General features: G+C 37.1%; 1 protein-coding gene across 9 annotated transcripts in view; it reads right to left on the bottom strand.

Annotated features, from left to right (window-relative positions):
- Gyf (GIGYF family protein Gyf) overlaps window positions 1-23,262 on the bottom strand; it is a 915,224-nt gene that overhangs the window by 490,192 nt on the left and 401,770 nt on the right. For all 9 annotated transcript variants that reach the window (XM_090381591.1, XM_090381590.1, XM_090381592.1 and 6 more), the window contains one exon: window positions 8,271-8,341. In XM_090381591.1, the coding sequence (XP_090237717.1) occupies window positions 8,271-8,341 (71 nt within the window). The remainder of the gene's footprint in view (window positions 1-8,270; window positions 8,342-23,262) is intronic.

Raw genomic sequence — 23,262 nt, forward strand, 5'->3', positions numbered from 1 at the left:
ACCGAGGTAATCGACAACCTGAGGCATGAAGAGACCAATAAACTTCTTTGGTTATTTTACCAGCCTTATGCCATCCCTGTATAATGTTGTTGACTTGTCTCTCCAAACCAGCTAACGGATTTCGATGGGTAACTTTATATATGTTGCTGTCCTGTAAAAGATCCAGAGCTTTTGCACAATAATCATCCTTATTCAGTACCACTGTGGATCTGCCTTTGTCGGCAGGTAACATTATGATATCCTCATCTTTTCTGAGTTGTCTTAATGCTCTTTCATGTTTATGACTGAGATTAGAATGTGCTGTCCTGGTCTGACTCAAAATAGCCGCAACCCTAACCCGTATCTCATCAGCTTGGGTAACAGGTAACTTGTTGATGGCTTTTTCCACTCCCATAGCTATCTCTGCAATGGGAGGTCTGGCAGGAACCAAAGCAAACTTTGGACCCAGGCTCAATACTTCCTCCTGTTCTCTAGTAAATTGTTTGCCACTAAGATTATGAATAAAGTTGCCAGTATCCCTGTTACGCACCACCACGGATTCCTCTAACAATCTATTAAATTTGTTGATTTGCCTGCGCTTGTAAACCTCAGCAACCCTAGTTGCTTTATCTGCCACTACTCTCAAGACCAACGCACCATGCACTGGGGTTAAATTGGTACTGATGTATTCCAACTTCAGTCCAATACGACTTCTAATACCTCTCAGATCATTATGTAATTTAGAAATCCAAATACTTAGAACTTTTCTTTGATAGATCTTAGTAACTCTCCCCAGATGGTCATCATTGAAAGGCATTCTCACCCGAAAGCCATGTGGAACCAGCTCATGTGTTTTGCACCTATGAGCAAATCTCAGATGTTGCTTCTGTTTAGCTTCAGCTATGCTAATTTTCTGGTACTCGCGGATGTGTCGAAGCATCAAATGGCCATAATTATTCACTATATCTTGAAACAGGCCTATGGGGCTGGGAATTTCCATACTATAATAATTAATGATAGACACCAGCCAGGAATTAAACTAAAAATTTTTAGTTTAATTCCTGGCTGGTGTCTATCATTAATTATTATAGTATGGAAATTCCCAGCCCCATAGGCCTGTTTCAAGATATCAGGTGAGGGACAGACCAAACCATTACACATTCCCCATTCCGTAGTGCAGACAGGCTGCAGGAGCAGGTCATATAGTTTTGTAAATTATATGTAGGAATTTTGCTAGCAAAGACAAGGTGATTATACCTTTGTATAAGACAATGAAGTCTGATCAAGAAGTGCATGCTATGCACTGCTGCTCCTGCCCACCTGGCTACGGAGGCGCCCAACAAAGGGTGCTCTTACAAAGAAAGACTTACGTTCTGCAAATTACAATGTTTGGAGACTAGGCACCTGTGAGGTGATCTGATCGAGGTGTATACGGCCTTGAATGGTTTCAGAAGGCTCAATGCTGATAGAATTCTTCCGTTTGCTCAGATTAAGAACCTGAGGGGGTATAGATTCAAATTTAGGAAAGACAGTTGTAGAACAGATGTGCACAAGTTTGCCTTTAGCCAGCGGGTAGTTTCGTTGATTGCTGGAACAGACTTCCATCTGTTGTAGTAGTAGTGGCATGTGATGCAAGAAAGCAGGCATATGGGCTTATGCAGCATCAGCCAAAAAAAATAAAAAATAAAAAATTACAGAACAATCCCCTCTAAATATTTGTCCAGTTCCTCCTTAAATTTATTTAACCTATCAACTTCCACAACGACAGATGGAAGTTTGTTCCAGCAATTAACCACCCGCTGGCTAAAGGCAAATTTCCGCACATCTATTCTACATCTGTCTTTTCTTAATTTGAATTTATGTCCCCTTAGATTCGTAATCTGAACAAGTGGAAGGATCCCATCAGAATTCAGCGTGCTCAACCCATTCAAGGCCTTATACACCTCAATCAGATCACCTTGCAGGTGCCAAGTCTCCAGCTGCTGCAATTTGCAGAACTTAAGCCTCTCCTGGTAAGAGGATCCCTTCATTCCCCCTCACCAATCTTGTTGCCCTTCTCTGTACACGCTCAAGCAAATCTACATCCTTCCAAAAATGAGACCTCCACACCTGCATGCAATACTCAAGGTATGCCTGACCATTGCCTTATACAGAGGGACAATCACCTCCTTTTCCCTGCTAACAAAATTCCTGTATATCATTGACAACGCCCCATGACCTGCCCTGGCAGCCTGTCTGCATTGCTCAAAAAACTTCATATCTGACTGCACAATTACTCCTAGGTCTTTTTCATTTTCTACCTCCTTAAGTGTAGTACCACACAGTTGGTACATTTCTCTGGGGTTACTTCTACCCATATACAGTACTTTGCATTTTTCAATGTTAAATTTCAGTTGCGACTTCTCAGCCCATCTGCCCAAATTTTCTAGATCCTGTTGCAGTAACACACTGCCTTTACTGTCATTAACAACCCTACCAACCTTTGTATCATCTGCAAACTTCGATACTAAGCCTGATATATACCTTCATCATTATCATTGATAAATATGCAAAAGAACAGTGGATCCAACACCGAACCCTGTGGGACTCCACTAATAACATTAGTCCACGAAGAGCAGCACCCATTGATTACCACCCTCTGTTTTCTCCCACTCAGCCATCGTTTTATCCATTGTAGCAACTTACCCTTAATACCATTCTGCTACAATTTGTGCAGTTGTCTTCCATCCGCAACAGTGTCAAAAACTTTCCTGAAATCCAAGTATATGATATCAAAATTATTTTTTGCATCCAGTTCCTTTGTAACCATATCATAATAACCAATCAAATTTGTCAGACAAGACTTTCCCTTAGCAAAACCCATGCTGTGACTGAATTATTTCTGCAGTCTTGTCTAGATGATCCTGCAATGCATTTTTAACCAGTGACTCCATTATTTTACTCGGAACAGAAGTTAAACTAACTGGTCTGTAATTACTCGTGTCACCCTTCGATCCAGCTTTGTGAATTGGGGACACATTTGCACATCTCCAGTCCATGGGGACCTCTCCTGAATCCAACGATGCTCTCATAATTATGGCTAAGGGTTTGCTTACTTCCTTTGCCACCTCCTTTGATATTACTGGATAGATCCCATCCACACCAGGTGCCTTTCTTATGTTTAACTTCAACAATTTCTTCTCCACTTTGTTCTCTGTTATTACAAAATCATTAAGCACCCTGTTACAATTTGATAACCTTGTGGCATTTTCAAACCTTAATAACTCCTCATGTGTGAATGTAGATGCAAAATACTCATTCAGTTTGTTTGCTATCTGAGCAAGATCAAAAACAGTCGAACCATCGATATCACTGGACCAATCAGATTCATCCTCTTCCTTTTAGAGTTTATATAAGTAAATAAATCCTTGCTGTTTTTCTTAGCATCCTCTGCCAAAGATTTCTCGTAATCTACCTCCGCCTGCCTAACCTCCTTTGTGACTTGATTACAGACTAGCTTATATATATCATAGGCTTCTGTGTCGCCTGATAATTTATATGCATCCCATTCATTTTTCTTCTCTGCCACGAGTCTCATTAGTTTATGTGACAACCATTTAGGCCTAAACCTTGAACAATATTTCTTAAGAGGTATGAAATGTTTAGTGGCTTCCACAATTAAATCCTTGAATGCTTCCCACTTAGAATTTGCTGTTGGTAACATCATCAGTTGATCCTACTGTACAGAATTTAGAAACTGTCTGAGACCACTATAGTCACCTTTACGGAAGCAAAAATCCCTTCCTTTACCCCTGATGATAATTATATCTTTAAGTAAATCCCACATCAGTACACTGTGATCACTGCCACCTAATGGCTGCTTTATCTGAAAATTCTTAATACACGAATGATCACTGCTGATATAACCAGATCAAGAGTATTACCCTCTCTGGTTGCCTCTCGAACATGCTGCTGCAGAAAACAATCATCCAATAAATCCACAAAAGTCTTACTAGTGTGCGAGTGACCAACCCATAAGTTCCAGTCTATATCTGTTGCTGTGGAAGTTTATAGCTTAAATAAATTTAAAGCTGAACTAGACAAACATTTGTTGTGATCATATGGATGAAATGGGAAGTTTTTTTGGCTGATGCTCTATAAATTTCCTTTCTTGCATCATATACCTCAACTAATGCTAATATAAGTAACTCACCTGCTGACTGTTTTAAAAATTAATGACTGGAGGAATATACCTGCTGTGTGTGTGTATGTGTGTGTGAGAGAGAGAGAGAGAGAGAGAGAGAGAGAGAGAGAGAGAATTGGCCAATGTGCATGTTATGTAGACTGAAAAATCTAAGATAGCACATATGAGAATTGGGAATGGGGAATTCTTTGTTGGATAGCTGAATTCTCACCTTATGCTTGCCTTAAAACTATTATTTAGCCAAGTCACCCCATACTTTTGTCCACTACTGTACGTGTAGTGAGAAAACTGATGCCGTGACTAACAATGTTCTTTAGCTTACTAGGTGAATGATAGGAAATGTAACGCTATTCAATCTTTGTTAAGTGAGTCAGAACACAGTGAGCTAACGTTATTCTATCAGCTGTTGACCAAATCTTTAGAGAGGAATGAGTAATGTATTTCCAAAATAGACTTCACAGTAAATATGAATCTCATAGCTGCTAGTCGATTGCGTTAAGCAGTTCCTGTGCAGGAAATCAGGCCTCCGGGTCCAGAAGACACCGGCTGGAATATTTTGTACTTTTACTCCACCCAGATATTGAGATTCATTTTTCTCATCGAAGAAGTTCCATTTTGATTGTATTTTGTTCCTGAATAACAAACCCTGGGAATGGTCCTGCATTAATGAGCACCCTAGCCAATGAAAACGGGGTGAAGGCATAGAGAAGGGGGACCTATATATTCAGGTTGATGACAAAGGACAGCAGTTGTGGTAGGTTTTATGGTTAGGTTGTTGATTAGCTGAAGACTAACCCAGAGACTTAGGAGAGCCCTTTTTCTCCTGACCAATCATTTCTTTTGTCACCTGCCCACTCCTCACCTTGTCTTTTGATTAAAGAAACATATTCATGACAAAAATCCATCCTCCATACTTAAGTTGTTACCACTGTATTATCAGAAGTATCACTCGAAAAGACCTCTGATATGAAGCTTCCAGTAGGACTTAGTAGGACGAGAGAGGTAAAGACATTGAACCAGTTTCAGTTGGATCCAGGCAGTTATTTTACTGGTAAGTTCTAACTTATTTTTGCCCTCATTTTTAGTGCAGAAGCATCCCTACTCATTAGAACATTTCATGATGTAATATTACTTTGCCAATTAGAGTCTAACATGTTTGTTTGTTTGTTTGTTATTTGGTTTTTAGGAGCATTAGCAACTAAGGCCATATTGCTCCGGGATATGCGGTGGTCATTCCTTGACCTTTCCGCATACTCCGTATTTGGTGGTGACGGGCTCGAACCCCGGTCTAATCAAGAAGCATGTGCTACGCACTGCTGCTCCTTCCCACCTGGCTACGGAGGCACCAGAGTCTAACATAAGTCAATTTTTATACATAGAAGTGGTACAGCACTTGTAAATACCTTTACACTTATACCCTTGTAAGACGTGAATTGGATCACAGAGTACGAGCAATCTCCAAGATATGAACCCATTGTGATACCTGTACCATTAACTCTTCATACCATTGGTGTTATGTGCAAAATTATACCTTTTATCTCGTGTGATACCAGAATGAAAACGATGGCCGCAATGATGACCAGACGTATGGGTTCTGGAACTACAAGTGGCTCGAGAGCTTGCAAATCTGTTCATCAGATTTTGATTTGATATGGCGCATTGGCAGCTAAGGCCATAATGCGCCAAGTCAACTGTTCATCAGACAATAATACTATTAACAGAGACAGGGATATGCGTATGCATCTCCTCTTTGAGGCTGTAGTCCTCGGTACAGATGAACAGTTTTGCTTTCCGTGCTCCCGAGCCATTTCTGGTTCTAATACGCATGAAGGGAGTTCCGTCCATGCGCCGGTCGAACCATGTGTGGAAGTGCCGTGAGCCTGCTATTTAAGGATGTGTTGTGTAAGTTTTAACTTACTGTTGAGAAAGGAAGCGGATGCTTCCGAAAGCTACAGTCTAGTTTTAGCGCCTTTATTCTATCATATATTTTAAATGTTTTATATATTTATTTTAATCCAATTTAAGTTTTATATTTATTGTAAATAGATTGTTCGTACTATATTTTATTTTACAGTATTATTTTACAGTATTAAAATTTTCTTAATTCAATTTAAACGGTTGGTGTACGAGTTTATTATTGTGATATGCATTTTCCCAACCTCAGAGGCCTATTTCAGGATATAGTGTAGGCCAATGTTCTTATTAATTAAATTATCATTTTTGTGAGCTACTGCAACAGGATACTGTCATTACTATCAGTAAAAACCCTGCCAACCTTTGTACAAAGGGTACTAGGAAAGTTTTGCAATGTGACGCAACAATGAATCACAGGAAGCTGCTTGTTGCTGCATGTTGAGACATGTTCATACATGCATAGTAGCCACTGCACCAAGTCGATGGGCTCAGTTATTCATTAGTAGTGAGAGTGTAAAGTGCTTGCGATGGCATCGTGGTCACGAAATGAGATAACGACAGTTTTGCGGTATAATTTCGTGCGTGGTTTAACCATAGACCAGTGCTTAGAAGAAATGACTCTTGCACTAGATGATGATTGTCCACATCGTACAACGATATTCAGGTGGTATAGAGAATTCCAAAGGGGAAATTTCACTCTGGAGGATTCTGAGAGGCCGGGAAGGCCACGAACGTCAGTTACGGAGGAAAACGTTACTGCTGTGAGGAAAATGCTTGACGAAAACAGGCGAGTGACCTACCAACAGATAGAGGATACTTTGGGCCTAAATGCACCAGCAATTCGTTCGATTCTGCAAGATCATTTGCACGTGAAGAAACTTTGTTCTCTCTGGGTGCCGCATCAACTGACTGAAGAGCAGATGACACGACGTGTGACTTGGTGCCGGGAGATGTTAAAAAAGTTTGATAAGGGACAATCTCGGTATGTGAACAACTCGTGACAGGTGACGAGACTTGGCTGTACTATTACGATCTGCCGACCAAGGCTCAAAACAAAGTTTGGGTCTTTGATGATGACGACACACCCGTAATTGTCAGAAAATCCCGATCTGTAAAGAAGAAAATGATAGCTGTATTTTTCAAATCGAATGGAATTGTGGAACATGTCGTTTTGGACACGCAGAAGACAGTCACAGCTAAGTGGTATACTGAACAATGCCTGCCTAAAGTCATTGGATCTATGAAGAACCTGCGGCCAAGGTCAAGAATGGACACCTGGTACCTCCATCACGATAATGCTCCAGCTCACCGCGCCAAAGCTTGCACCAAATATTCGACCACGACAGGACTGAAACTTCTCGAGCACCCTCCCTACAGTCCAGACCTTGCTTCCTGCGACTTTGCACTGTTCCCGTATGTGAAAATGAAGCTAAAAGGGAGGCGGTTTTCCAGTGATGAGGACCTTTTATGGGCTTGGGACAACGAGTGTGCTTTACTCCCTAGTGAAACTTGGCAGAAGTGGTTTAAAGATTGGTTTCGGAGGATGGAGAGGTGTATTGAATGTAGAGGAAATTACTTTGAAAAAATTAAATAAACAAAGCTGTATTGCAAAACTTTCCTAGTACCCTTTGTGTGTATATATATATATATATATATATATATATATACAGAAAACAACAAAGGTTCGAATGCTGAACTGTGGGGGAACTCCATTAATAACAGTCCATGACAAACATTGTCCATCGATTACCACCCTCTGTCTTCTCCCAGTTTGTACAGCATCTAATTTGTACAGCAGCCTTCTATGTGCAACAGTATCAAGAGATTTCCCTTAATCCAAGTATATGATATGAAAATTATTTTTCACATCCAGTTCCTTTGTGATTACATCATAGTAATTAATCAAATTGGTCAGACAAGACTTTCCCTCAATATACCCATGCTGTGCTTAATAAACTCATGTTGTGTTTAATAAACTCATGCTGTGTCTTAATTATTACTGCAGTCGTGTCTAAATGGTCCTGCAAAGCTTCTTTAACCAATGACTCCATTATCATTATTTTCCCCAGAACGGAAATTAAACTAACAGGTCTGTAATTACTCATATCACCCTTGGATCCCCCCCTTATAATTCTGAAATGATTTGCAATTAAATTACACAACTAATATTTTAAAAATAAAATATAACACATACCCTAAGAGGTGGTGGTGGGGGAGTAATACCAGGGGTAAATGGCACGCGACTCCATAATTTCATTAAGTCACCTGAAAAAAAGCAAAGTTGATAAAAATCAAAGAAAATAAGCAGAGTTCAATTATTTCCACAAAGAATTAAGTTTAAATTATGATAAGGGAGCTTAATAATATAGAACCTAACTGCACAAACTGAAAAAAATACATTACAAAATTTATGAAATCACTTAAAATCAGAAATCAACTTTCAATTTAGGTATATCTCTAATGAAATATTTTCAGGAAGTGTCAGCTTATTTACAAAGGGAAAAAAAAGTTATAATTATTATTAACTACTATACACTTTTTCTGATTACTGATATCACAGCTGGTTTTGCATGCACTAATGTGGTTGCCACAATTTGTGCACTTTGCTAGGTAGATTTATTTACTGGATTTTGGTATCTTCATGTTTAAAATTTTTAATAATGTTATTGTGTTCATTGTTTCTTATTTGAGTGATTTCATTAAAATAGCAGTAGTCAAGATAAGAGAAAATTTTAATCTTGGGTAGTTGAAAAATGAATTTTCTTGAATAAATTTCAAAATGATAAAAAGATTAACGAATGTAACAGAAGCACAAATTTATCTACATATACATCATAATCAAATTTACAGTGGTGCACTACAAGATGAGAATGTTTAACATAAATATATTATGTATTTTATATATATTTTTGAAAAAAAGATATGACTGTTTATTCTCTGCTCATGCTTTACTGATGTAAGTTGCACTAATGTGCTTTTATTATTGGTCACTTTAATAAAGTTGTTTCAGCACTAACTGTGTGGCAGTTCCTTTTGAATACCTACCACTTATTAAAACTTCCATATTTACGCACATCTTTTTGAAACAAAACAATTATTGAAGTAAACATCCATGGGGCACCGACAACCGAGTAAATCTGCTCAGTCAAAAAAATGTATCATGAAAGTGACATCATCCACAGTTTCCGCCAGAGGTGCTTGGCATGCACCCACCATTAATCTGTGCCGATCACTCACCAGTAGTGTGATTAGAGCACATGATGCATGTTTTTTGTGACCAATATCGTGAGTTCTAGTAAACCGATTTAAAAATTGAAACAATATTTGTTCGAATTTTGTCAAACTGCATTAGGAAAAACACATGTGTAACTTGTAAGCCTGAAAGATGTTTTATTTTAAGTGAAAACATCCTTGGCTTGGAAGAGGTTGGCGAAATCCAAGCCAATATTCTAATTACCCATTTGGTCATAGCCATTTGTTGAATAGTATGATTGCAACAACAAGTATTAGTCATATGACTGCAACATTACCAAATATTGGTCAACAATTTCTTTTTCGTCTCACATTTTCATTATATTTCATTGTTAGGTGCTGCTATAGAAGTTTTCACATCAATAATTTTGGAAAAGGTGTTCAAAGATGGCAAAGTCAAGTGCAGAGCATTCTCAAGAGTTTTGAGCAAGAATGAAAGAGACAAGACTTAAGAAAATAAAGACAAAGGTAGCAATAAGTGCACAAGAAAGATAAATACTATCAAAATTGCTTAAAAGACAAACAGAAAATCAAGCATTGCATTTAGCAGTGCCTTCAACTAGCAATGCCGTTGCTTCATCTAACAATGATGCACCCAAAGTGAGCATTAATTATGTAGAAGGGAACATCCTGATGGGGATGGTCTGGTTGTGATGTTCTCAATCTTAATGGTGGTAATCCAATTGCGGAGCACATGAATTTAAATGATAAAGCTCCTTTTTCCATACACTACTACTATTTACATAAGAATGCGCAATGAGAGTTTGGAAGGAGATTTATGAAAAATGATTTCTGTTTTGTATGCTACCTTTGGGATCGTCTATAGTTCGAAAATGACAAAGTAACCAGCTGCTAAAGATACACCTGATGTGCACTGAATGTTAGCATTGATGGATCCTTGTTGTAATACCTGTAAAGGATCACTTAAGAACAACACTATTACAGCACTATCTAAGTTGAATGGCTTTGTTTACACAGAAATTCCATCACATTTACTGAAGTTGGATTTAGTGATTTAGAGAGGCTCATTTCTCCTTGCTCACTGTTCATACAAATAAGGCACCTGAGACACGCATACGGACAATATGGCATCTATTTCAGTCAGCACGAAGGTCTATCACTTTCCAAGGGAGATTGATGACTGTCATTGTATAAACTTGCATATAAAACACAGGAATATACCTAAGTCTAGCTATTTGATCAGGCTGGTAAGAAAGAAAGTGGTTAAAGTGTAGCTTCAGTATTTGGTTGATACACTTATTGATTGTATCAAATCACAATAGATCAGTCATTCTTTGATGATAGTCACATGGAAATTAATTTGACTAAAGACAACATAAGCGAAGCAGTTCTGTCCAGGAAAATCATATAGCCCAACAGCAAATGTTATGGAGCGACATCAAATATCTTAGATTTGCACCAGGAGAAATGTCTCACAGAGCTTAAATGTTTGATGAACACACAGAGGAACTGTCCTTTCCCAGCATTTATCTTGGACAATTCAGAATTTTTAGAGAAATTTTACGTGTGACACCAGTGATCACCAAGTCAGACTTGATTCTACACATCTCCCAAACTTGACACCAGCAGTGTGACCTCCGAGACAAACACACCAGACACACCTATTGCTGCAGCTTGCTGCCAAGGCCATTGGCCTCCCCCATACCAGTGCACTTTTGCACGCTACTTTCTTCCTACTTCTTGGGTGGTGGAGGAGTCTATTGTCTCCTCCCCTCCTTGCCACCCCATTTTCTTCCCTCTGGTGGGGCATGCCTCACTGACCATCTGGGGTTGCCTTCTCTATTGACCCCACCTCTGTTTTACGCCCCCACTCTTCAGTCTCCCCGCCCTCTTCTCTAACTTTGCAACCCCATCTAATGAAACCAAAATTATTCCAAACCAACAGTCAAAAACTTAAGTCAATCATGCAACAACCCTATTACCATTTGGTCTACCCTCTTTCAGTGTAAATTATAGTAACTGAGTTTTTTTTTTTTTTTTAAAGGTCCTAGCCACTGAAATTAGGTGGCAGGACCTGCCAGTTGTTGCTTGGGGCAGGACCTGCCAGAGTAAATATAACTATACTGGGTGTACCTGGTCTGCCTCCACAGGGCCAAGTGTGGGTCCAATTAGGGGCCCAATGGCTAAAAGGGCAGATGAACAACAGTACAAAACATTACACATCACAATATCCATACACTTTTAAATCTCTGGCCTTTATACAGTGTACTATATCACACAACAATGTATACTAAATGGAGATGGAGAAACCTCTGGTGCCGTTTGACCTGGACACACACACCTAAATATATCATTTAGTTCTATATGAGAATTAGTTTTCAGTCCTTTCTTTTATTAAGAAAATGTTTCATCAATGGGTCTAAAAACTGATTTTTCATTATCCTCAATTTCCATTTTTCTGTAATGACCACCACTGTTCTCTAACTTTTATTAGTGAAATGGCATTCTTCGGGTGCATACAAAGAAAATGCATATAATTAAATAACATTCATTTTCTTCATAAATATACAGTATGACCCCACTTTTTGGCATTCCACTAATACGGCAGTTCTCAAATTATATATATCCATGTTCATTATGTTCGGTGCTTGTTAGGCTTTTTTGGCATGAAGTGCTCAGCAGTCGAGTCTGAAAAAGGTGTCAGGTACCATTTTATTGTCAGTGATTCAGTCTGTTTACAGAATATGATAGTGTAAACATATTATTAGGCTTTTATATACATTCGCAAGTGGAAAAAGGTTATTTTCCACTTTTTGGCAGAAGTCTGGAACCTACCCCACCATATGAGTGGGGGGTCCTACTGTATAGCTCTCACATATATAGCAAAAAACATAAAACGACTGTAATAAAATAATGTAACCTGTCAATCAAGATTATCATCTCTCCTTCCATAAAAGACAAGAGGAACAAAAAGTGATGCCTTTCAAACTTTTTAAATGGTAATGCATCAAAGTACAGTGGTACCATGGTTTGCGAGCATAATTTGTTCGGGAAACATGCTCGTAATCCAAAGCACTTGTATATCAAAGCGAATTTCCCCATAAGAAATAATGGAAACCCAGATGATTTGTTCCAAAACTCAAAAATATTCATATACTGTAAAAATGATTAATTCAAAATACATACTTACCTTTTTATATTTTTAATATTTAAATTTAATATACATAAAGCAGTTGAATTTATTAATTATTGGGTAAGAGGACTTTCACTGTCACTAATGGAATCACTGCTATCTGTTGTTTTTGTGACTTTAACAAGGAACCTATCCAATGATACTTGCTTTTGCCTCCTTTTGAGGATTTCATGGATATATGATATTGCATTGTCGTTGAACAGATTCATCGCCTGCACTATTACAAAATGAGGAGGCACGCTTGATACACATAAACAAAGCTGCGCGCTTGTAGCAACTGAATAAACAACACCGTAAAGGTAGAGATACACTATTAACACCTCACATTTTACTAAAGCACATTTCTAGGGGTTGCTACCATAAAACAATAAAAACAATTTCCAGTTGCGTTCCTGCTAGTGGAATCTGTTATAAACTGGTAGTAAACTCGATCTAATTGCATTTGTGATTATACTGATAGCTGGAATTGTGTTGGTTTTTACGTTATTATGGTGAAATGTGTTTCCCCTTTACTGATATAAAAAACGAATACATTCTCAGAATCTTCTCTTCATTCCTATCAAGTTGCGTTCGGTTGGAGCGATTCTGCCTTTGACTGCTATTTCTTGTAAACACAAAGGCGAATTGTGTATAAGCGAATTCGGTTCGTGTTATATAAGATGTCATTCCCGTATTTATAAATCGTGTATGATCGAATTCGTGTAGTGTAAACACGTGTTATACAAGGACTTACTCTACTCATTGCAAGACCTCGCTCGTTCATCAAGTTAAAATTTATTAAAATTTTTTGCTTGTCTTGCAAAACACTTGCAGACCAAGTTACTCGCAATCCAAGGCACCACTGTACATGCAATCTCTTTAGGTTTGTGAAATACTGCTTGACTGCATTTAAAATATCTTCCTTGCTTGGAAAAAAAAACACAACTTTGGACACATGCAGAAACTTAAATATTTATAGCAGTTTAATGTAGAAACTCCAGGCATTCATTCGTCAGTATTTCTTTATAGGTATGCATTACTAAATACTCTATACCATATGCTCAGAATATCTCTTTCTTTTTTTGACACTCTATACTACTAAACTTTCTACTAAATACGCTATACGTCATGCTCAGAATATCTCATTCATTTTTTTTTTTTTTTTTAATTTCTATTCATCGATGCTCCATGTTCACGATCACAGTGCAGTCAGCAGCTCCAGTGGCTTTTGCCACTGGAGCTGCTCACTGCACTGTGAAATAATAATTAACATAAAATATGACCTTTTAGCCAATATGTTTTCACAACAATGTGGTTGAAGGAAATGTAGATATATAAGTTGGAACAAATAATATTTTTAGAAATAACAATTCTGAATGGAATATCACAGAGGCAAGTATAAATTATGCAAAATATGCAAGTAGTATAAATTATGCAATTAACTATTCTTCAGAATATATGAAAAACAGATAAAAGCAGTTATTACTTCAGTTCATTGTTCATAATCTTCTATGCTTCATCTAACCAACAACAAAGGAGGTTAGGCAGGCGAAGACAGATTACGAGAAATCTTTGGCAAAAGATGCTAAGAAAAACAAAGGATTTCTTTACTTATATAAACTCTAAAAGGAAGGGGATGAATCTGATTGGTCCACTGGATATCGATGGTTTGGCTGTTGATGATCCTGCTCAGATAGCAAACAAACTGAATGAGTATTCTGCATCTACATTCACACATGAGTTTTTAAGGTTTGAAAATGGCAGAAGGTTATCAAATTGTAGCAGGGTGCTTAATGATTTTGTAATAACTGAGAACAAAGTGGAGGAGAAATTGTTGAAGTTAAACATAAGAAAAGCACCTGGGGTGGATGGGATCTTTCCAGTTATATTAAAGGAGGCGGCAAAGCAACTAAGCAAACCCTTAGCCATAATTATGAGAGCATCCTTGGACTTATGGCAGGTTCCCACTGACTGGAGATGTGCAAATGTATCCCCAATTCACAAAGGGGGATCAAAGGGTGACACGAGTAATTACAGACCAGTTAGTTTAACTTCTGTTCCAGGTAAAATAATGGAGTCACTGGTTAAAGATGCATTGCAGGATCATCTAGACAAGACTGCAGCAATAATTCAGACACAGCATGTGTTTGTTAAGGGAAAGTCTTGTCTGACTTGATAGGATATTATGATGTGGTTACAAAGGAACTGGATGCAAAAAATAATTTTGATATCATATATTTGGATTTCCGGAAAGCTTTTGACACTGTTGCGCATGGAAGACTATTGTACAAATTGGAGCAGAATGGTATTAAGGGTAAGTTGCTACAATGGATAAAAGGGTGGTAATTAATGGGTGCTGCTATTCGTGGACTAATGTTATTAGTGGAGTCCCACAGGGTTCGGTTTTGGGTCCATTGTTGTTTTGTATATTTATCAATGATATTGATGAAGGTATATCAGGCGTGGTGTCGAAGTTTGCTGATGACACAAAGGTTGGCAGGGATGTTAATGACAGTAATGGCAGTGTGCTACTGCAAGGATCTAGATAATTTGGGCAGATGGGCTGAGAAATGGCAAGAGTTTAACCTTGACAAATGCAAAGTACTGCATATGGGTAGAAGTAACACCAGAGAAACGTACCAACTGTGTGGTACTACACTTAAGGTGGTAGAAAATGAAAAAGACTCGGGAGTAATTGTGCAGTCAGATATGAAGTTTTCTGAGCAATGCAGACAGGCTGCCAGGGCAGGTCATGGAGTTTTCTCAATGATATATAGGAATCTTGCTAGCAGGGAGAAGGAGGTGATTGTCCCTCTGTACAAGGCAATGTACAGAGGGACAATCACCTTGAGTACTTGAGTGTCAGGCACGCCTTGAGTACTGCGTACAGATCTGGAGGCCTCATTTTAGGAAGGATGTAGATTTGCTTGAGCATGTACAGAGAAGGGCAACAAGATTGGTGAAGGGAATGAAGGGATCCTCTTACCAAGAGAGGCTTAAGTTCTGCAAATTGCAGTGGCTGGAGACTAGGCACCTGCACGGTGATCTGATTGAGGTGTATAAGGCCTTGAATGAGTTGAGCATGCTGAATTCTGATGGGATCCTTCCACTTGTTCAGATTACGAACCTAAGGGGGCATAAATTCAAATTAAGAAAAGACAGATGTAGAATAGATGTGCAGAAATTTGCCTTTAGCCAGCGGGTGGTTAATTGCTGGAACAAACTTCCATATGTCGTTGTGGAAGTTGATAGGTTGAATAAATTTAAAGAGGAACTGGACAGAAATATGGAGACAATGGTGTGATTTTTTTTTTTTTTTTTTTTTTTTTGGCTGATGCTGTATAAGTGCATACACTTGGTTTCTTACATCACATGCCACTACTACTACAATTCTTATGAAGATTAGAGACTTAATTGTTATACAAATCCACAATAATGCTCCATAGAGCTGTTTTTTTTTTTTTTTTTTATCTACAAGTAGTAATGAGTAAAAGGGAAGGTGCAAGCGTAACTAAATATTTGCTTTGTTTGCATACCTACAAGTAGTATTATGTAGTGCTTTTTTGGGATGGTATGCAATGGTACAGCATATGGGTACCTTTATTAATAGTGATGTGTGACATTTGCATGCAATGCACTTCGAAATTTGTAATATTCCATAAATTCTTTTCACATGTTTACCTACTACTCAAATAAACTTAAAATTATTTAACTAAATTTGCATTTTTTAATGTATCTGTAGAAATACAGTATTACTGTATTTCTACAGATGATGATTATAGTTTTACTGTATAACCATTTTTAAAATTGCAAATTACTTAGTGGGCCTCTGTTTAACGAAGTCCTTTTATAGTGAATTATTTTAAATTCCTCTTGGAAGTTAGATCTAAAATAGTTTCCGTTAAGTGAAGAAAATTTTCATATAGCAAACATTAGGAGAGAATTAACTCGTTGTGCACTGTTTGCATTTCTGGCCTTCAGACAATTTAGGCTGCTGCACAAATTAAGAGAGCTAAAGGGATTACCATTCTACAACTTAGTGGTACCTGGTAAAACCTATCCAACCACCTGTCCCACATACAGAGAAGTCGCACTGGTCAAGAGTGAACAGATCAAGGTGTATTCCCAATGGGCTCTGGCACACCTTCCTACTGCAGTGGTGTCCAACCTTTTCCTGTACGAGGGCCATATTCAAAAAAATTCAGTTAGATTTCTTTAGTGTGTTACATTTTCCATATCTTGTTGCATGTAAAAGTAAAATTGAAAATATTCGAAAATTTTATTAAGTACAATACACAATTACATTTACTGAGAAAATTATTTTGATAATTAACAAAATTTAAAATTCTGTTTTAATTCACTTTCCTTGCGGGCCGTAGGTTGGACACCTCTGTGAATCAACTGTAAGCGCCCCGTTCGAGAATTAGAAAAGTGGTTTTCTTTTACCCCGACAAATAATCATCTGTTGTTTTGCAGAAGTGTGTTATCCACATTTTTCAGTAAATTTTCCTTATCTCTGTTTACATGGTCACAGTACCTGAATATCCAAATGACACTGACATTTTGGACAGTTTAAAAAAAAAAAAAGAAAAGAAAAAATTCAAATTTAAGAACTAGTGACAATACCGATGATGAGAGAAGGAAAACGAGGACAACGAAGGTATTAATCCTTCTAAATATGAATTGTTGGCATTTGGTGAAAATGAAGTTAGAAAATTGTCAATTAGGTTACAGTTAAATGCAATTTGTGGATACTTAATAATAATATCAATTGATAGTACTCACCTCAACTGATCTGCTTACTTACATGGTATTGAAGTGGTAATGAATTAAATGAAGTTTAAAATAAGTTAAAATAAATAAAGACAGAATTGTTAAAAACTTGTAATTAAAATTTAACAAAGAAGAAGAAGTGCACTACCTCATCCCTGGTTGTCATTTATAAAATATTAATATCACTACAAATTCTTGGATACTTAATTGATAAGAAGATTTCAGAATAATTCAAGCATTTGTTGAACGCTCTGAGTACGATACCAATTTCATCGAGTGAACATGAACGAGAATTTTTACAAATTAATCTGATCGCCAGCCCAACTATTGCTTCGTTGATGACAAAAACAGTTTCTTCACTACTTTTTCTTAAAACTGTAGGCCCACCGCTGATCCCCCTTCGATCCAACAAAATATGTCAATTCGTGGCTGCTTCGGAAACGTCATTGAGCAACAGACACACAAACAGAAGAAAAGAAATCGGCATAGGGTGTCAGATGAGAACTCATTAGAAATTTGAAATATTCTACAAAAACTTTATTATGAAATTATTTTTGTACAATATTTCAAATTTTACTTATTTTTTTATATACTTGAATAATAAATTTATGCTTAATAAATTGTGCTAATATACTTAATTTGTTGTTCTTATTCAAAAAACATTACTACTAAAGTAACAATATCAGGAGGGAAAAAAAAAAATTAGTAATTTTCATATCCTTTTAATTATTTTTTTCTAATAGCAAAGAATGAGTACCGGAACCTATTTTTTTACATAAAAAAAAGCGCTGGCATTATGTAAATTTTGATAGATCATCTTGTTAATGTGAGTAGTGTCATTATTCCATGTAGTTAAATAGAGAGTTCTTTAATGTAGTTGAATGAATGGCATTAAAAGCATTGAAATTAATGTTTTTAAAACTATTTTCACATTTACTGAAGAGTTGGTGTTTAATGGAAAGAATAATCCTTTTCCATTTTAGAATAATGGACAATCATCACCAAGACAACTAAACAGATTGTATAGTAGTAAAAAGACGGGAAATATGTTTCTGAGAAATTCAAGGATGTTGTCTACAGGAAATTAAAAATGAATAAAAGCAAATGTATTAAATATTTCTTTCTGTTACATAATTTAAACTGCTGTGAGAGATAATCAACTAATATACTGCTGTATCAGCCCGGGAATAGTGTAATGTTATTGTTGCACTTATATATATATATCTCTTAGAATTCCTGTAATGGTACTGAGGTACCATGCTGAAGTTTTAATTTAAATTTCTAACTAGAAACATGCCTTTCACTTGAACAGCAACAAAGCACAGGGCTTCCTAGTGCTAAGATTTGGCAGATGCATCTTAGACAGCTATATTGCCTGGTGGATTTTATTCCAGAGGTGGATTTTATTCCATAGAAGTTTGGGAAAAGAATTCAGTAAATTAATTGTAATTAATTTTTTAAATCCTGTAAATTTAGCTTTTGTAATTAAATTAATTTTGGTAATTTCTGAAGTTATATTCTGTGAAATTTTGCAAATTTAATTCTTCCCTTTTTCAAAGCTATTACTGGAAAGATTTTTGGTATCTTGTAAGTTTAAATTCATAAGTTCAATAGTATTTTGTAAAGTTAATTCTGTATTAGTTTGTAAATTAAATTCTTACCCTAATAACAGTTGCTATAAGATCCAATTTGAAAGCTTTGTCTAAAGATATTATGTGTATACAAACTGACAATTTGTTGATAAATACAGAAACATGCTGACAAAATGCACATAACTCATATTGCAGACACAAGAGGAATAACTATACAATGAAAGTCAAGAGCTGCTAAGACCCAGCAGGAAAGATTATTTAAAATATAATTAGCAGGAAAGATTACTGGAAAGATTATTTTTATTTGTTTATTATTATTATTTTTTTTTAATCAGCACAGCCCACACTTGTAGGTAGAAGGAACCTATGTTGTAGAGACAATACATTTGGCCTCTCGATTCAAATGTATTCCATCAGGTGCATGGTTCTTTGCCAATATCACTGAGGACACCTTATGGATTCAAGTAAACTACTAGTTGGGGAAAACATAAATATAGTTTTAGATCATGACATGGATCAAAGTAAAGCTTGCAAAAATCTTGAAATTTCATGATTATGGCCACAAAAATTTGCACTGACAAGATATGCCAAGGGTGGCATTGTCTGAAATGAACAGAAAACTGATGATAAGGAAGAACCTTAAATAACTTCAATGGGTATGTCAATGGGTAAGTAAACTATACAAGAACTTAGTCCTAATTGTCTACAGCAATATCAGGAGTGTTAGTGAATTCAAACTCTTCATTAGAAGAATTAATGCTGACATAATAAGGTAATGGAAACATGGTATCACCTAGAAGTAAGAGATGGTGAATTTCACTATGGTAGGCATAATGTACTCAGAAAGAAGAGGAAAGACAGAGAGGGGAGGGGAAGGATCTTATCAAAAGCACACTGATGGAATATCTTTAAAAGAATAGCATATATACCATTAAAAATATAGCAAGAGGAGGACACTGAGATGGATTTATGGTTTTCAATGTTTGTAAACTAATAGCTGTTTTTAACTCAGTTTTTCATTCTGATTTCAGAAATGTTATTTTTTTATTGATTTATGATGAAACTGTATTCACATATTGTTTCACAAATCACTTAAGTTGATGTCGTGTTATTGAATGTATTAAGATAGGAGTAAATGCTGGGAATTTGTAAACTAAATCTTCACATGTTGGCAACACTCCCTTCAGTCATTTGTTCCTGGAACTTCAGAGCTCCATGCAGCAGTGTTTATCAACATGAACTCAGTTTATTTTTGAGGTTATTATGTCAAACTTGTGCTGAAAAGAGAATAAAATGTAAGTGTTTGAACAAGCTGAACTTATATTGTTACATTTGTGGAAGTCAAGCAAAGACAAGAGATTACACAATTAGTAAAAAATGCATATTGTACTTATTTTGGAGTGTAACTCAATGACCAAAATGAAAAATGGGCTCCACATAAAGCTTATTGAATTGAACTTGTATTGAAGCACTGAGATTGTAGAAAAATGGTAAAAAGAAGGCTATGCTACTTTCAATTCCCATGATTTGGCAGGAGCATACAAACCATTATGATAACTGTTACTTTTTTGCTTAGTTAATGTAGAGGGATAAAATGCAAAAAGGTAAGAAGGGCATTGCGTATCCTAATATTCCATCTGCCAGAACAATAATACTACATCACTGGGAAACCAGGAATTTGATAATGTTGCAGAGAGAAGACTGCTGCACAAATTGGAGCAGTGTGGCATTGGAAGAAAATTGCTGCGATGGATAAAGGGATGATTGAGGGGGAGAAGACAGAGAGTGGTAATCAATGGCCACTGCTCACCGTGGACTCATGTTATTAGTGGAGTTCCTCAAGGTTCAGTGTTGGGTCCATTGTTGTTTTCTGTAATTATAAATCAGCATTAGTAGAGGCATATGATGCAAGAAAGCAAGCTTATGCAGCATCAGCCAAAAAAAAAATAAATAAATAAAATAAAATTAAAAAAAAAAAAACACTTCCTCTTCACCCCACCGTTTGTTCGAAATACCTGTACAGCTGAGCCTTAAATTTATTTAGGCTATCAACTTCCACGACAAGGGATGGAAGTCTGTTCCACCAACCAACTACCCTCTGGCTAAATGCAAATTTCCGCACATCTATCCTAAATCTGTCTTTCCTCAATTTGAATTTATGCCCTCTCAGGTGATTATTCTGAGCAAGAGGAAGAATGCCATCAGCATTGAGCATGCCCAAACCATTCAAGGCTTTATACACCTCTATCAGATCACCTCGCCGGTGCCTAGTCTCCAGACACTGTAATTTGCAAAACTTAAGCCTTTCTTCGTAAGCGCAACCCTTTGTTCCATTCACTAATCTTGTTGCCCTTCTCTGTACTTGTTCCAGCAGCTCTACATTCTTCTTGAAATGAGGCCTCCAGACCCGTATACAGTACTCAAGGTGTGGCCTGACCATTGCCTTATACAAGGGAATAATCACCTCCTTATCCCTGCTAGAAAAATTCCTATATATCATCGACAATACACCATGAGCTACTCTTGCAGCTCGTCGGCACTGCTCAGAAAACTTCATATCTGCCTGCACCACCACCACCAGGTCCCTTTCATTCTCTACCACTGTCAGTGTAGTACCACAGAGCTGATACGTTGCTCTGGGGTTGCTGTTTCCCCATATGTAGTACTTTACATTTGTCAATGTTAAACTTCATTTTCCACCTCTCAGCCCATCTACTCAACCTTTCCAGATACTGTTGCAGCAGCATAGCATCAGTAGTGTCCTTAATAACCCTGCCAACCTTTGTATTATCTGCAAACTTGGACATTAAGCTTGATATACCATCATCAATATTATTTATAAATACAGAAAACAATAATGGACCCAACACTGAAACCTGAGGGACTCCACTAATAACATTAGTCAACGATGAACAGTGTCCATTGATTACAACTCTCTGTCTTCTCCCCCTCAACCACCCCTTTATCCATAGCAGCAATTTGCCTCCAATGCCACACTGCTCCAATTTGTTTAGCAGTCTTCCATGTGCAACAGTATCATAAGCTTTTCTAAGATCCAAATATATAATATCAAAGTTATTCCCTGCATCCAGCTCTTTTGTGACTGCATCATAGTATCCAATCAAATTGGTCAGGCAAGACTTCCCTTTAACAAAACCATGCTGTGTCCGAGCTAAAACTTAAGTCTTGTCTAGATGATCCTGCAGTGCTTCTTTAACCAGTGCCTCCATTAATTTTCCTGGAACAGACATTAAACTCATAGGTCTATAATTATTTGTGTCAGCCTTTGATCCTCCTTTGTGAATTGGGGTCACATTTGCATATCTCCAGTCTATGGGTACCTCCCCTGAATCCAAGGAAGCTCTAATAATTATGACTAAGGGTTTGCTTACTTCCTTTGCTGCCTCCTGTAATATAACTGGATAGATCCCATCCACCCCAGGTGCCTTTCTTGTGTTTATCTTCAACAATTTCTCCTCCACTTTACTCTCAGTTATTACAAGATTATCTAGCTTACTGCCAGAATTGAATAGACCTCTGGCATTTCCCTCACTGAGTAACTCATGTGTGAATGTTGATGCAAAATATTCATTTAGTTTGTAGCTACCTGAGCAGGATCATCAACGGTTGAACCATCGATATCAAGTGGATCATCTGATTCATCCCTTTCCTTCTAGAGTTAACATAAGTAAAGAACTCTTTGCTGTTTTTCTTTGCATCCTTTGCCAAAGATTTCTCATAATCTGCCTTTGCCTACCTAACCTCCTTTGTGGTTTGATTACAGACCGGCTTATATCTATCATAGGCTTCTGTGTCACGTGTTAATTTATATTTATCCCATGCATTTTTCTTCTCTGCCATGTGTCTCATTAGTTCATCTGACATCCATTAGGCCTAATCCTTGAACAATATTTCTTAGTTGGTATGTAAAGCCTAGTAGCTTCCAAGATAAGTTCTTTGAATGTTTCCCATTTTGAATTTGCTGTTGGTAACATCAACAGTTGGTCCCACTGTATAGAATTTAAATACTGTCTCAGACCATCGTAGTCGCCTTTACGAAAGCAATAACCCTTCCCTTTACCCCTGATGGTAGTTACCTCTTTGAGTAAATCCCACTTCAGCATACTGTGATCACTGCCACCTAGTAGTTCCTTTATCTGCAGATTCTTAATGCATGAAGAATCACTACTGATAATCAAATTAAGAATATTACTCCCTCTAGTTGCCTCCCGAACATGCTAATGTAGAAAACAATCATCCAATAAATCCACAAAAGCCTTGATAGTGTGTGAGTGACCAACCCACAAATTCCAGTCAATATCTGTGAAATTAAAATCCCCCATTATAAGACTCTGATTTACTGGCACACTCTATTTCCCTGTACAGTTTCTTATTATACTCATCATATTGATGAGTATAATAAGTAAATGATATTG

Source organism: Mastigoproctus giganteus, chromosome 9, assembly GCF_048544385.1.
Source record: "Mastigoproctus giganteus isolate SK-2022 chromosome 9, ASM4854438v1, whole genome shotgun sequence".
NCBI lineage: Eukaryota > Metazoa > Arthropoda > Arachnida > Uropygi > Thelyphonidae > Mastigoproctus > Mastigoproctus giganteus.